General features: G+C 40.4%; 1 protein-coding gene and 1 long non-coding RNA gene across 7 annotated transcripts in view; one reads left to right on the plus strand and one right to left on the minus strand.

The window, feature by feature from the left end:
- Window positions 1-15,691, minus strand: part of csmd3b (CUB and Sushi multiple domains 3b) — a 373,567-nt gene that overhangs the window by 146,226 nt on the left and 211,650 nt on the right. For all 6 annotated transcript variants that reach the window (XM_079656201.1, XM_079656206.1, XM_079656205.1 and 3 more), the window contains one exon: window positions 393-470. In XM_079656201.1, coding sequence (XP_079512327.1) covers window positions 393-470 — 78 coding nt within the window. The remainder of the gene's footprint in view (window positions 1-392; window positions 471-15,691) is intronic.
- On the plus strand, window positions 2,639-6,537 carry LOC307023145. Its single transcript, XR_013803609.1, has 2 exons — window positions 2,639-5,841; window positions 6,254-6,537. It is a non-coding gene; the product is annotated as an uncharacterized lncRNA (long non-coding RNA).

The following is a 15,691-nucleotide window of genomic DNA, read 5'->3' on the forward strand; positions in this document are numbered from 1 at the left end:
CAAGCCTCGATAAAATATATCAAAGCAAGCCATGAAGAATCATGCAAAAACCAAGACACCATGACACAAACACACACACAAAACATCAAACAACAACAACACAAAGCAGTCGAGCAGCATGCAGAAGCTTGGTCTTATAAAAGCTGTGGATGTTTCAACACTTCTCTGTATCAAAAAACGATGTTTGTCTGAATTGATGAAACCACATGCTGTCTGCAAAACAACTCGTGATTCGTCTGCATTGTCAATAGAAAAGGGCACAGAGTGTGGAAACCAACAGCTCTTTTAAGAGGCCATTTAAAAAAACAAACAAGGCAAATGTAGAAACAAAATCAGTCCAAGCCATCACACGTTAGTTCATTAGCCATATTGACATTAAGATGTGAACTCACATATTGAAAACTTGTTGCTGGAGTCTTTGCCAGGGAATAATTTAACGCCCCGAGATTTAAAATCTACTGATCGCTTCACTGCGGAGGAGAACAGACACAGAAAAGAGAAAAATCAGACAGCAGATTGGATAACTTGGTGGAAGAAATAAGATCTAGCGAAGGCATACAAAAAGGCAGATTCTTCTCCCTCACAAGGCGGAGAGGAAGAAGTTACAGTGAAAAAAGAAAGTTACAAAGGCAAAGGAAATGTTAAAACGGTGGGAACAGACAGCGAGAGGGCCAGAGAGGGACAACAAGAGCAAGACAGTAGCAGACAGAGGAAAGAAAGTAGGAACAATGAGCTCTACAATAGCAACATATTTTTGTAAATGGAAACACTAAGATGTCTTGCTTTGCCACTCAGACACATACATCAGATGTTTTTCTAGAAGCCCCATAATATTCGGAACAAAAGCTGGTAAAGGAAATGGCATCTTTAAATACAATAGCAATGATGCCTCTCTTTAATCAAAGCATTCAGATAATGATACTTTAAATAATAATAGTGCCTTTAATCAGCGTAAATCAAGATTAAATCACGGAGGGATTCTTGTCAGCATGAGCTCAGTTTTTCTTACATAGGGGAAGTTAATTTATATCAGTGTTGGGCCTGCGTGTTTCTACAGCTCGGCATGTATGCAAAGATACACCATGGAAGACAAAGTGAGTGGGTGAGAACTGTATTAAAAACCGCACAACAATACAAGAATAAAAGACCCTGGGGTAATTTCAATACGACTCCATCCAAACTTGATTTTGTGTCAAAATAATTCAGTACATTACCAACATAAATAATGAAACACACATATATTGTCCTTTATGACAAAATGCAGTGACAAATCTGTTTAATAAATGTCTGATGGTGGCTGACAGACGTAGTTTCATAATGGCCAAAATAATCCATTGAATCGTGACAAATGGCTGATGAGTTAATGTGCTCCTATTATCCTAATGTTATACAGAGGATACACACATGCACATATATCAGTTACATGATATCTGACGTGTTTCAATTACATGTTATGCCAAGAATTATCCTAATGTTGCAAAAATGTATGCATGTATTTTAATGGTTCTCTACTTAGCATGTTGACATAATATGAAAAACATGAATGTGCTTAAGATGAATCTTGTGTAAAGTGGGTGAAATAATGTGATGACAAGGAGCAAGAGACACTGACCCCTGCACAAAACATACTCTATTTGAATGAGAAATGTATTGGGTACTTAATACACGTAGTTAAATGTATGTTTATACACTCTCTTCAGACTAGTATTCTATAGTGATCCCTCCTTAATTAACCTCGACTTGCACACATTTTCTTATACGACAGAAATGAAGCTCAGCGCAAGTTCAGGCAGGAAGACCTATCACTTCGTATTGCGCGTCATGGCAATACTCGCTCCCTTCACTAAAGGATAGGGAGCGCCACTCCCCACTCCTCAGCTAACCTATCACTTCCCTCCATTCACAAGCCTAATCATCGCACCTGTTAATCCCTCTATATATGCTCTCCCCTTTTCCATCAGCTGTCTTCCAGGTGTCAACGCGCAAGCAGCAGCAGGGCTTCGTCCCAGCTCCGGGTATTGATCCATCAACTCCGCAGTCTTGCGGATTAAGCTACAGGGGGCGTTCCCCAGTTGGCTAGCGGTTCTAGCCGGCCACCCCGCAAACCCGGATGCGGAAGAAAAAGACAAGGATACTGAGCTCCACGGAAGTTCCTCCGGCTTAATGGAAATGAGCTACTTCAGGCAAACAATTGACACACGCCTTCAGTCTCTCGAGAGGGCATCACTGGCATCAGGGCCGCTCAAATGCGGCGCTTCCGGCCTTCACGCGGAACGGGCCCTCATCGCTTGCGAAGCTTCACCCACTTCCGGCTTCAACCACAACCCCTCTTGCAGGCAGGCAGGGCTCAAGCTACATCTCATCGAAGCTACTCCTCCTCCCGGCTCAGTAGCAGTACTGGTCTCTAAGTGCGTCTTAGGTGGCAAGCAGGTAGTGATGGCGAGATGAAGCCTTATGAAGCTTTGAAGCTTTCCAGCAATTGGTTCGCAAAGGGTTCATGTCATGAGGCTTCATCATGGGCTTCAATTGAACATAAACCCCTGTTGGTCAAAGCGTGTAAAACAGGCAAATTGGAAATCTCAACAGTTGCGCTCTATCTCATACCGAGTTTCCAATGAGTAAAGCCTTAGAATAAACAACGGACATAAAATCCTATTTTCATGTTAACAATATTGTTTTCATTCCAGTTGAACGATTGTGATTGAAAAGCCGATAGGAGGCTGGTAAACATTGCAAAGAGGGATTCGTATTCCTTAATATTATTCATAAACTTAACCACGTTATAGCCTGAGAAGGCTAAACCATATCAGGAATACATTTATTAACTGCATTATCTCATTTAGCTGTAGCTTCTATAAGCAAACCCTGCGGTCGTGGGTCGGCTGCTTTCCAGCGAGCCACAGCCCACACGCTGAATCTACCCAAAAAAAACAAACAAAACAAAAAACACTGGATATATCTTATCTGCATTTATTCATTTACTTATTCATGTTTTATTCCTACATTTATTTATGCTGTATCTATTTATACTTATGACATTTTCCGACCTCTATATAAGTGAGGGTCTGAGCTCTTTTAATTCCATCGTGTCACCAGCGGACCCGGGTACAGGAGGGATAATATGGTTTTGTTATACATCCATGGGTATTATGAGCATTGTGGCTCAACGGTTCAAATGAATCGCTTCCCGAAGCAGTCACGTGGTATCGACAGGCAGCGAGGTTCGCTTGTCATCGATGACGTCACTGGCCCAAAATGATACAAGCCTCGATACATGCTTCACAAAAAGATTGGGGATTACTCGACACACGCTCCGAAGCCTCGGCGCAATACGTAACATCACTACTAGCAGGTTCAGCGCACAGCAGGCTCGCCTCCTTTCCCTGCGCCTCACCGCTAAAACAGGTAAGAAAAGAGAAGAAAGAAAAGAGAGAAAGGAAAGAAGGAGAAAAGAAGAAGAAAGAGAAAAGCAAAAGAAGAGAAGAACGAAGAAGAAGAAAGAGAAAGAGAAGAAGAAAAAGGAGAGGAAAAAAAGAGAGAATATCGTTGCTTTAGTTTAGGGTTAAGGTGAGTTCCAGGCAGTGTCGGGTGTAACGCGTTACAGCATGAGTTATGCAGTTCGGGTAACTACTACCCGTCACAATGCTCAGTAAGTACCGCAGTTTCAAGCTTCACACAGCCACGGATGCTGCCCATCCGTGGTTTTTGGGGGTTTCTTTCAGGGAGAAAGAGATGTTCATGTAAGATGATAAAAGACAGTCTAATCACCCAACCAGCACATCAGCATCTACGTCTCACCGTGGCGTAATTAAACTGCTAATTAAGCTAGTCCTATACCAGGGCTCGATAGTAACGGTTGCCATTGGCAACCATTTGGAAATGTCAACCACTTCTTGGACTTTGGTTGCCATCAGTGGCAACCAGTTTTTAACATAAGAAATAAGGACAGCAAACGTGCACCCCAAAATAGATAAATGTTCATATTCGTTTTTAAGAGTGATATTTAATTGTTGTGACCAGTCGGAACCTGATACTTAAATTGCACGTGCATGGCGTGATTACAGAGCCAGAAGCGATGCACGTTTACTCGCGTGCGCGGTGCGCCGCGTGTTTGTTTTACAACAAAATGGCGAAGCAAAAATAAGTTGCTTGACTGTGATAAAAGTTCAGCCAACACCTCAACTTCTCCAATGAATGTTCAAAGTGATTCAACTGATGGAGCGTAAGGTAAAACCCGAACGAAAAACAAAGAGGAATGTTTTCTATTCACTTCCGGTAAAAGTTCCTTCAAAATAAGAGTCCCGATCTTATTACTACAAAATAAAAGTGCAAAACGAAACTTTACCATAGAAAATGGTTGCTTTAAATTATAATCACTCTATAAAAAGGTAACACATTTTAAATATAGTTAGACATATTAAAGGTAATTTACAGCATCAATAATTAATATCAAATGTTTAACTATGAATGGTTTTCATTTATTTAACATTAGAAATGTATTAGTCTGGCCAATCCAAGACTTCATGCTGAAGGGCCAATGGGTCTATGGTGGGGGTCAGCACAAAGGTCAAGAAAACCCACATTTGAAAGGGAGACAACGGATGATCAAGAAACTGGTGACTTGCTCAATTCATTTGTGAGGGATCTACGAAGACAGGACAACAGCAGCACTACTGGTATTTTGTATACCAGCAATTGAGGGTGGACAAGTTTACTACCACTTAGGTTCAAATAAATGCGTTAATTACTATTGTAAAGCATTTGAACATTCTCGTGTCACATGTTCATTATTAAGTGGATGTATAACTGTATAGCATCTTAATTATTTAAAATATAAGGTATCAAAAAGGGCAACCGTATTTTCAGTTGGCAACCAAAAGCGGATGCCTGGTTGCCAGCCTGGCAACCACTTTCAAAAGTTAGTGTTGAGCCCTGCCTATATCATGGGTCATGTCTCAGCATTTACCTAAGCAAATATTATTTCATGCTGCTCATATTGCACTCATATTTGGTTCATGCTCACATGGCTTAAGCAGGGTATGATATTCATGCATCATTGTACTCAAGCCAACAGCCGCATTACATTGTCTACATCTCCCTCTTCGCCGGGCATCGGCTCGTGCCGGCTATCCAAGATCTCTCCAGTTTACCTCTGGTAAACATGCATATAACTGGTGGTGGTGTCTTAAGAGCATTTCAGGGCTCGTTCAGGATAGGTGCAGCAAACCTGCCGCAATCAAGGTAATTGTTCCTCTTCCCTACAACAACCGCTTCTCATCATTCGTCCGAACGCCAGTGCCGTGCTGGCTATCCAAAGGTCTCTCCAACCTTCAAATTGGTACGTATCCATATAACTGGTGGTGGTTCTTAGCATGTCAGCACGTATATTCGCCCCGCGGCTCATGTTTATCCTTGCATGTCTAACCCTGTACGTCCAGGTTGTAACCTTCGGGTCTGTATAAAATGTGTCCCTGCGAAGTCAGGTTGCCCCGTACGTCCGGGATGCCCTGTACGTCCAGGATGCCCCGTTCGTCCGGGATGCCCCGTACGTCCGGGAAGCCCTGTATGTCCAGGACGCCCTGTATGTCCAGGATGCCCCGTACGTCCGGGATGCCCCGTATGTCCGGGAAGCCCCGTATGTCCGGGACGCCCCGTATGTCCGGGATGCCCCGTACGTCCGGGATGCCCCGTACGTCCGGGAAGCCCTGTATGTCCAGGACGCCCTGTATGTCCAGGATGCCCTGTACGTCCAGGAAGCCCTGTACGTCCAGGGAGGATGCCTAAATCCCCACATGTACTAACCTCTCTTTTCATCCATAGATTTCCACTGCATCCCACAAGGTAAGATTTCATCACGTTCAGTACTTCATACCTTCACTTCTTTTGGGGGTTCATCGGAAACGGTTCTTCCCTTCCCGAATGACATCCTACAAAACCTGGGCCTAATCGCCAAACACCATTTCATTCACTTGTTATAAACTGTCATCATTATGTTTCATTTATATAATGTGACCCGATAATAAACATGTATTCCATACATCACGTCTCTCCTGAGTGAAATGAAGCTCAGCGCAAGTTCAGGCAGGAAGACCTATCACTTCGTATTGCGCGTCATGGCAATACTCGCTCCCTTCACTAAAGGATAGGGAGCGCCACTCCCCACTCCTCAGCTAACCTATCACTTCCCTCCATTCACAAGCCTAATCATCGCACCTGTTAATCCCTCTATATATGCTCTCCCCTTTTCCATCAGCTGTCTTCCAGGTGTCAACGCGCAACCCTCCTCCACCCCTTCGCCTCCTGCTTCCAACTCAGGGCCAAGCTCAACCTTCTCCCTTCCAACCGGACCTAACCACTTATCACCACCACCAGTGTCTAGACCCGGGGGGGTTCATCGGAAACGGTTCTTCCCTTCCCGAATGACATCCTACAAAACCTGGGCCTAATCGCCAAACACCATTTCATTCACTTGTTATAAACTGTCATCATTATGTTTCATTTATATAATGTGACCCGATAATAAACATGTATTCCATACATCACGTCTCTCCTGAGTGAAATAATACATAATAAAATGTGTATCGTAATACACAAGGTTTTCATCTCACCATGGGCAGTGTAAATCAAAAATAAATGCTAAACCTTGGGGCTTGATTTATGTCTCTTTTTGATTGAGGTTGAGTCTGGAATGTCCCTTTGTGTAAGCCGAGGGGATGGGAAATCATGTCCTTTTATTGCTGTAAGTAAAAACCTGCAAGATTTTGTACATGAAAGGTCCACTGTGATTCCTCCAGATCACAAGCACATGGTGATTTATTTCAACATTGAATACAGTTTGGTTTCAAAGTACATTAGCTTTAGGCCTTGGTGTAATTTGAGGCTGTTTAATGCTTGTGTGCATTTGCAGTTACGTCAGCAATGGCAGTGTGCTCTGTTTTGTTGGGAAAGTTAATTTAATAAGTTTAGATTTCCTTACACCAAGTTCTCCATTTATGAGCTTGCTCCAATCAAACCATACATTTCAGCAGCGTATGACTGCGTCAAAACACATAAAGTGAAGGCAAAAACACTTGAACTAACCTCACAGCAATCCACCTACACAGAGAACACCAATTATTATCCCTGACACTGGTGTCATCGCTATTCAAAATGAGGGGGAACATGCTTGATATCTGTATCTCTCGCCTAAAAAGCGTCTTTTACTGCATTTCATTTATGATAATTAAGAGCAGAGATTATGCAAATATGTTCAGGTCATTAAACAAACTGTTTGGTGCAACTACAGACAGCTGTGTTAATAAATATCTCACAAGAAACTAGGATCATTTGGACTGAATGTATTTTCTGTTTTACTGCATTGCAGACATTTCAGATGGATACATCTTCAAGTGCCTCTAAGATTAGTTGGTCTTTTTTCAAATGTGTGTACATTAATGCAAACAAAGATAAAGCAGAACATGGCAGGGTATAACAATACATATTTGTGGTGTGGTTGTCGTGTATTTGTAATTGTTCTAAGTGACAGAAATTAATAAGATTCATCAACATGCTATTGTTATTTTTACCAAGCGATAGAAAGCTGTGATCTAGATCAAAGTCTTACGTTCAGGTTTGAAATGAATTCCAAACCTGATTGCAAATCCTCTTAGGCAGCCAAATCAGGGAATCTAGGCCAAAAATGGTTAAAAGTCAAATTTGGTTTTCGCCTGCGCAAATTAATTCACTGTATCAAGCCCCTGTTAATATACATCATAAAACCTCTCCTAGGTGAATATGCATCAACTTGAAATATGCCCGTATTAATATTCTAGCATACAAGCAGCAGCTCAACATCAAACAACAGATGGGAGGGCAGATGCATTTAAGTAAACCATATTTATGAAGTTTAATTTATTGCACAAAACTATATTTAACTGGCACCAGAATAAATAAGAACGGAACCAGGGTTCAATAGTAAGGGAGTCAAAAGCTACTCCAATAAAATACACATTGTACCATATGTTATACAAAAGCATCTCTTTGAGTCTGACGACTACTAACATATATATTTTTCTTTCTGAATGCAATACTAAAAGCTATACCTACTCTGCTACCCTAGGCAGAATACAGCTAAATGACTCACTCAACATTTTTAGTCTTACTTGCCTGTTAACCGCAATACCATCTGGATTTCACATTTCTAAAGAGTGCTAATGTGCAGCAGTGAGACATCCTCTAAGGAGGTGTTTCAGGCAGACAGGCATTGTGCACTTTGGTTGAACTCACCAGCTTGTGTGCTAGATGTCCCTCGCTGGTGTTTAGAAATACCCACATGAGAACTCAAATACAATCTGTGGGTTATGGTAACATGTGATGTAGGCTGAGGACCAAAAAAATCACGGAGGAGTTCAGAAAATCAGCTTCAAACATATGCTCCTCTGTCTTATTTCCAAACTTGAACAGTCAAATTAACAATCAAACTGTAGCCTCTGATTCATTTGGAGGAGTTTAGATTTAAAATGGGAAACATGCTATTTAGCTGAAAACAACTGGTCATGTCCATGAGAGATATTACATAAGAAGCGCATTCTCATGAGGAATAAATAGTTTGAATCATCAGAGTTTTCAAGCAATAGTTTGAGATTTGGTTGAAAGTGAGAGAGATGATGGTTTCCTCCTGTTTCCAGTCTTATGCTAAGCTAGGCTAAACAGCTGCTGCCTGTAGCTTCATATTTAACAGACATACATGAGGTTGGTATTCCATAAAATGTTAAACTATTAATTTAAGTAACATAATATTGTCTATACAATGCTAATGCAAATACAAATGACTTCTGAAAAACACAGTCACGTTTAATATATGTATGAAAGTGTGTATTCTGCATGACATTTGCATTGGTATTTACTTGACTAGGCAAAGGTTGTTGTAAAACAAATTGTATGTAGGCTAAAATCCTGAACAAATACCTCTGCCTACATTTTATTAATCGCAGTTTTAATATATGCAATTAGTGAGTGCAATCAGTGGGTGGGGATAGTTGTCAGTGCTGTAGACATCCTCCACATCTGATGAGCTGTTTTGTAACCACATAACAGCAATCCTTATACAGCTTGTGTCTTTGCAAACGGGCTAAATTAATCAACTTACTTTCAAGTAATTTCCTCGCTTATTTGATATACCAACAACAGAGAAAGGATTGAAAAATAAAAGCCAGCAGTTGTGAAATACAAGCTTCAAAATTATGTAAAAAGTTGATTAAAGGGTAGATTTATGAGCTCATATGAACCCCCTGAGGTGTCTCTGTGCTGACTAATGGTTCTTAAGCTAAAGCTGACAAGGAAAAAGACTGGGGGATTTATTCACAAAACAACCTAATAGTATATTCCACATGTGCTGAATGTGATGTGTTTCTTGGCTGTAATTATACAGAGCATTTTGAGATGAGTGCAGTTGATCACGTTGAGGTTTGAAGACTTACGAGAGTCATATCAAAAGGTACCATGCAGTCGACAGTATCCAATATGTCAGCCTCCCTGAGGGGATACTGTCTCACTGCTCGGGTTGAATAATGTTTCCGTACCAGTGGTTGACTGCTGCCTTTTTATTGAACTGACTGACTTATTTTGTTGCCATAGCATTGGTTGAGTGATAATGCCGTCAGTTGTTCATTAAGAGCCAATCACCGCCCTGCAGACACAGAAACTCATGAATAGGTAATGAAGAGCGATGATGGAGGGATGTGATTGGTAGGTTGCGCCGCAGGGAAGGAAACTGATTGTTCATACCTGACACATGCATAGACACACTGGTATGCACTCGAACACACACACTTAGATGCAGGAAAACACACGCAAAGCTGAGCACATACATTACATTCAAAGAAGCACACAGATTGATAGATTTGTCAACTTTAAGTAGACACACATACGGACAGCAACACACTCTTGTAAATGTTAAAATACATAAACAGAGCAGGACAAAAGTGACTTTAGACACACATACTGTACAGACGTTTGGGCATCCAATTCTGTATGTACACAGGAAAACAGATATACACACACATGTCCAAAGACACATATATACTCGTACAGTAGAACATATACAGCAACACAAACCAAACACACACACACACACACACACACATTCACAACCAGGTGATGAGGGTGTAGGGTTAGGAATGAGAGCAGAGTACAATGCAGGGGAGAGCGTGAACAGAATATCTAATACATTCATCCTTCAGTATTTGTTAAACCCCATCCATGCTAAATATTTTTTCTGATCTATTCAGACACAATCAGGAGAGAAAGAACTGAACACAGAGCAACAAAGACTGAGTGAACAAGTTTAAATTAGAGAGGAGAGGAAACTAGCGCCTGATCTAGAAGGGTGTCTTTATGTTATTTTTAATGAAAAAATATTTGATGTATCTGCCTGCAGAGCATAGTAATTATCCCAGCACACTGTCTTAGCAAGAACACAGTTTCACAGATGAGCGAATGAATGACTACAGCAGGTGAAACCTTTGCAAATCTTCTTAACATCTAATTAGAATTGATTGAGAGGTAAATTGACATTTGCATACAAGCGGAGGGTTGCTACAAAAAAGTTATTGTATTGTAACAAGTATTGTATTTACTGAGCATGGTTCATTGGATAACAGTCACAGATAGGGGGCAGGGTCAAGATCTCACTGAAGTACAGGCATGAGAAGATAGTGAAGTGATATTTTCATTATGCTGATGTCGGGGAATAAATGCTGTCTAAACATTCCAAGTTTTGGATGCTGAAAGAGCCTATTGATTTTAAGGTGACGACTGAAGGTCAGCGAGAGCAGTGGGTTCAGTGGGTTGTGGCTTTAAAAAAAACATTCCTTGTATTTGGTCATGCCGATAAATCATGTTTCATCTTCCTGTTCATCCTAGAGAAATCTAAAGTTTAAACAAACCCAGCTGAATAATTTCCAAAACCTAATTTGAGCTTTCCCTGGGGCTAAACACAACATATTTGTCTGGGTCTTACCATAACAATACAGACTTGTAACTGTTATAAAAGAAAAACAAGAGCAATATATCTGATTGGACCATCCTAATACAGCTGATTATTTGACAGGCTGTAATCAGACATGCCCCATTGTGTTGCCAGTGGTTCCAAATGAATCTGACAACAACAGCTATATATGGACCAAACCAAAAGCTGTCATAAGTCACAAACTGGTCCTGTAATAATGTAAAGTAAAAAGTAGTCAGAAAAAACAGCAAATATATATATTTATATACAAACATGTAAAAACAGTCCCATTTATTGCATGTGAGCATCAACAGTATTCTTTAGGTGTGATTACTTGGAAAATGTATGTGGATGTTATTCAGCTTTCTACCAACTTGATGACAGACATACATTCACATTGACAATGGTTATGGTTGCTTTTAAATCTGAAGAACATTGAAAGGAACTATCAAGTATTAACAGGTACTATTTTGGGGGAAACTGTCAGTATAAAATGGAAAAATATAACTTTTAGTGGCGAAAGGTGTTAACATTGATATGTGAGGTTGTCTTACATATACATTTAATTAGGATTCTGCCAATACAAACACTGTAAAATGCACCTGGTAGCACAGTGTGAATGTATTCTTAATTCTAATGTGTGAAAATAAAGCATATCGAGCATAACTCTTAGTTAACATGAATACAGGACGCCTCTGTACCTGATCTTTAAGAGCCATCGACCCATACACAAAGGTTGAGTCCTTAGTGCAGCAGCCCGGGGCTTTCATTGTCAGCCCCTCCCCCTCCCCTTTCCCTAATATTAAGTTATTCTGTCATTAAAGGCACTAACATAAATAATCTTAAAAGCAAAAGGTTTTCTTGCACTCGTATTAAGTGCTCCGGCTTTGCACGTAAAGTGAAACTGATGAAAGACCTCAACATTGACGCAGCACTAGACGGGGCCACACCAGGGTAATAAAATATCTGCGACTCATTTCCCTTGAATGCATTATAGCTGCGACATTTTTCCTTTAAATGTTCTGTCATTTATCTTAACCCGGCACAACACAAGCGACAGTTATTCATTTTAATACATCGTTGAAACGTATGCATTACATGACAACGTTTTGAAAACATATTGTAGCAATGCAGCAGTAATGTGTATCCTCAGATGACCCCCGTTTGCTTAAAATACTGATCACGATTTCTGTTTTTAAGTCTATTAAACACATTTATATATTGGGATTCTAGTGAAGTTCATGTTGTGCTTTTAATCATCATTCCAGGTAAACTGCAAAGCTTCCTCACTTTGAAGCACAGCCAGGATCTCTCCATCTCTCCTTAACTTTTTCTGCTCCCTCCACCTTTTCCCACCGTAATGTTAATTTCCTTTAACAAGAGCCAAACATTATTTCTCAGTGTTCAGACTAAGATACGTACACTAAATGGAAACTATTCAATTAAATAGATGGCTGGCTGCTTGCCACACCAAATGGCTGACTGACTACACACTCTAGGCTTTTACCTGACACTGATAACCGAGCTACTTACAGTGAGTGCAACATTAGTAAAATTCTGATTGACCAGTGGATTGACTGAATGCCTTTGTGAATGACAATTACATGTACACTGTAAGAGTCTAGCTGCTTTCTAATGTGTGATGGTGTGCACTGCAATTTGTTTCAATAGGCTCGAGTTGAGAAACTGCTGTCGGGCTAACAGAGGGGATGTGTTTTCTCAAGGATCTGAAATTATTATAATTAAATAATGTTGTTAAGAGAATGTGGCATGAAGGGAAATTACATACAGTATTGAATGAGTTTGAAAAGGTAAGGTGATGAACACAATGCAATGCAAATGAAGTGGATTGCAATGGCTTGGGTACATTTTCCTTAGTGTTTCCATTGTTGACAGTTAATACACACAATTACTCAGATTGATTTGCTATAGCGTTTTAACTGATCTGAAACCAAAGTCTGAGTATGGAGGGAATTAAATAAAAACAATGATTTAGTAAAACCTTCACTTTAATATATGGAGATTATCAGAGGTCAACAGGCCTGCCATCCACAAAGCTGGATAATCATTGCTTGGTGGAGGTCTTTAATAAAGCTCAACTCACTTCAATCAGACTGATTTGCATCACCTCTATTCTCTATCATTCAGTTTAAAAAAAAAAGTTTTTGCAGTGAATGCATATAGTCCTAGCTGAAGGAGCAGTATCCTGAATGAATTGTGTTACCAGTGTCTGAATAGCTGAGTGAATGTGGGACTCACTTGTTGGCTAGGTGTCCACAGCTCCTGAAACTTACAAAAAGTTGACCTATTTACAGGGGAAATTTACTGTAAAATTGTGTTCTCATATATTATTCCTGAAGCTGTTGACAACTCAGAGTTTATTTGTCAACATGAATCACTGGTTTCTAGCTTTAGGGGAGAGCTGCTCGCGTCCTTCTTTATTTAACAGGCAGGATGACTGAGAACACATTCCCAGCTGCAGCCTCGGGGTGTATTTGCTGGGGGTGAGACCATACTGTAACGCACCCAGCCACATCGCACGCAACAGCTTGGATTCTGTGCTTTGCTGAAAGGAACTTTGAGCATTGCCATAGCACAGTTTTTCAAACCTGTCGACAAATTAAAACCTTAAATATTCTGTATCTACACAAGCTGCTCTAACCAAAGCTACAGATGAACTGTAGAAATAACATATTATAAATACATACCAAACTTGTTCCATAAATAATGGAATTGGATTTATTGTCTTAGAGCTAATGCCTTAAAGTCGCAAACCATAATTATAGTATATTAGACTGACGCTCAGGAACTAGAACAGGACATCCTTTGGTCACAAGGTTGGTGGTTTGCTTCCCCAGCTCTGAAACATAATTGAGCAATACACTAACTACATTACTCCAGATGTGAAGGCCAACACATTTATTGGTAGTTATGCCACCACTGGTGTACGACTGTGTGTTGAAATGTGTGAGTAAGGTATAAACTTTGACTTAAAACTTGTGATTTTTGATAATAGGCCGCTGTAGCAACCTACAGAATACAGACTGAATGTTTTAGTAAGCCCAGGTCCCAGGGTGAGACCCCACACTTACACAGCTGGGGTAACGTCTCCACATGACATGCTGTGAGCACAAGGAACCTTCAATGAACTTAAAGCAGTTCCCAGGGTGACGAACTACATCAAATCTGATTTCATCCTGGCCTACAAAATAGCTACAGACGCTATAGTGTGTTTCAAAACACACTCAGCAATCACTTATACGCTTTCTATATCAGGGTGACCTGGATCCTTAAATGCATTTGGTGACCTGAAGTGAAAAGCATTTACTGTTGCTCAGAGATGTAGACATCTTTGAATAATTACTGAGCTTCAATTAAACATGCTAATGGCATGGACATTCAATGGTTGTGCACATGCTTTCCTGTAAAGTGGGGCAGTAAAGAGCAGAGATGTAATGTAAGACATTTCTACACATCTGACCATAATGATAGAAAAGCATAAATATTAATACTTATCAAAAAACCCTAAATGACTTACATTTCTCAGATTAAAATTACTCTAGTTGTTTTACCTTTATAAACATATCATGTACCAGCCTGATATGTTTGAGGTTAAACTTGAGTAGGAGAGGTTTCTGTATTTCAATAAAAAATGTAACATGTTGAAATGGTTAATTCATTGATGGACTCAATTCAGGTCTTTAAATGTCTTGCCTATGGCATGTTTTAAAACCCTGTCATTATGAATAATTGTGAAGCATCAATTAAGCATTCAAAAGGTCAATTAACTCTGTAAATCTTTGTTTAGCCATGCGGAGGAGCTGCAGGCTAAATACATTTATACACAGACAGGCTTTTCAAATGTCCAAGAACACAACCATCAATCCACACATATTCACTTTCTGTTCTTTTATAGTGGTCTACGACAGCCATTTGTGACAGCGGGATATTACAAATCTCTATGTTAATGGATGAATATTAAGCCAAACCTCTCTGCCAAATGACTCTCCCCCTTAACCCCCCCCCGTCTCCCTCTCTCTGGCTATCTATCTCCCTTTTTCTCCCTTGGTTTCCGTCTGCCATTCTCCTTTAAATGTGTTTCTGGATCTCCCCACTGTTTCACCCTCTCCATTTTTCTCAGTTGTTCCTTTGTGATGTTGCTATTTCATTTATGCATCTCTTCCCTTTGTTCTCTGCAAACATGGATATAAATCATTAGCAGATTGTTTTCAATTCCAGACTCCATCATTTGGGCAGCAGTAGAAGGACGAGGTTTTTATGAGATGAATGGCTGACCTGTAAAACGCACGCGCATGCACACACACACACACACACACACACACACACACACACACACACACACACACACACACACACACACACACACACACACACACACACACACACACACACACACACACACCCACACACCCACACACCCACACACACACACACACACACACACACACACACACACACCCACACACCCACACATGCACAACACACACACACACACACACACAAAATAAAGGAGTGAATGTGTCCAGCACCTACAGCCAAACATCTCTTTGAGGTCTCATGGCCGTGTCTTATGAAGGAAACGTGTGCTGCCAAAGCAGATTTGTTTCTTTAATCTCTCAGATATAAATTTGGCATTGTTTTCATACAGTGTTTGCAAATAAACTTAACTAACCCTGCCCCGGG

This window comes from Notothenia rossii (genome assembly GCF_949606895.1).
Source record: "Notothenia rossii genome assembly, chromosome: 10".
NCBI lineage: Eukaryota > Metazoa > Chordata > Actinopteri > Perciformes > Nototheniidae > Notothenia > Notothenia rossii.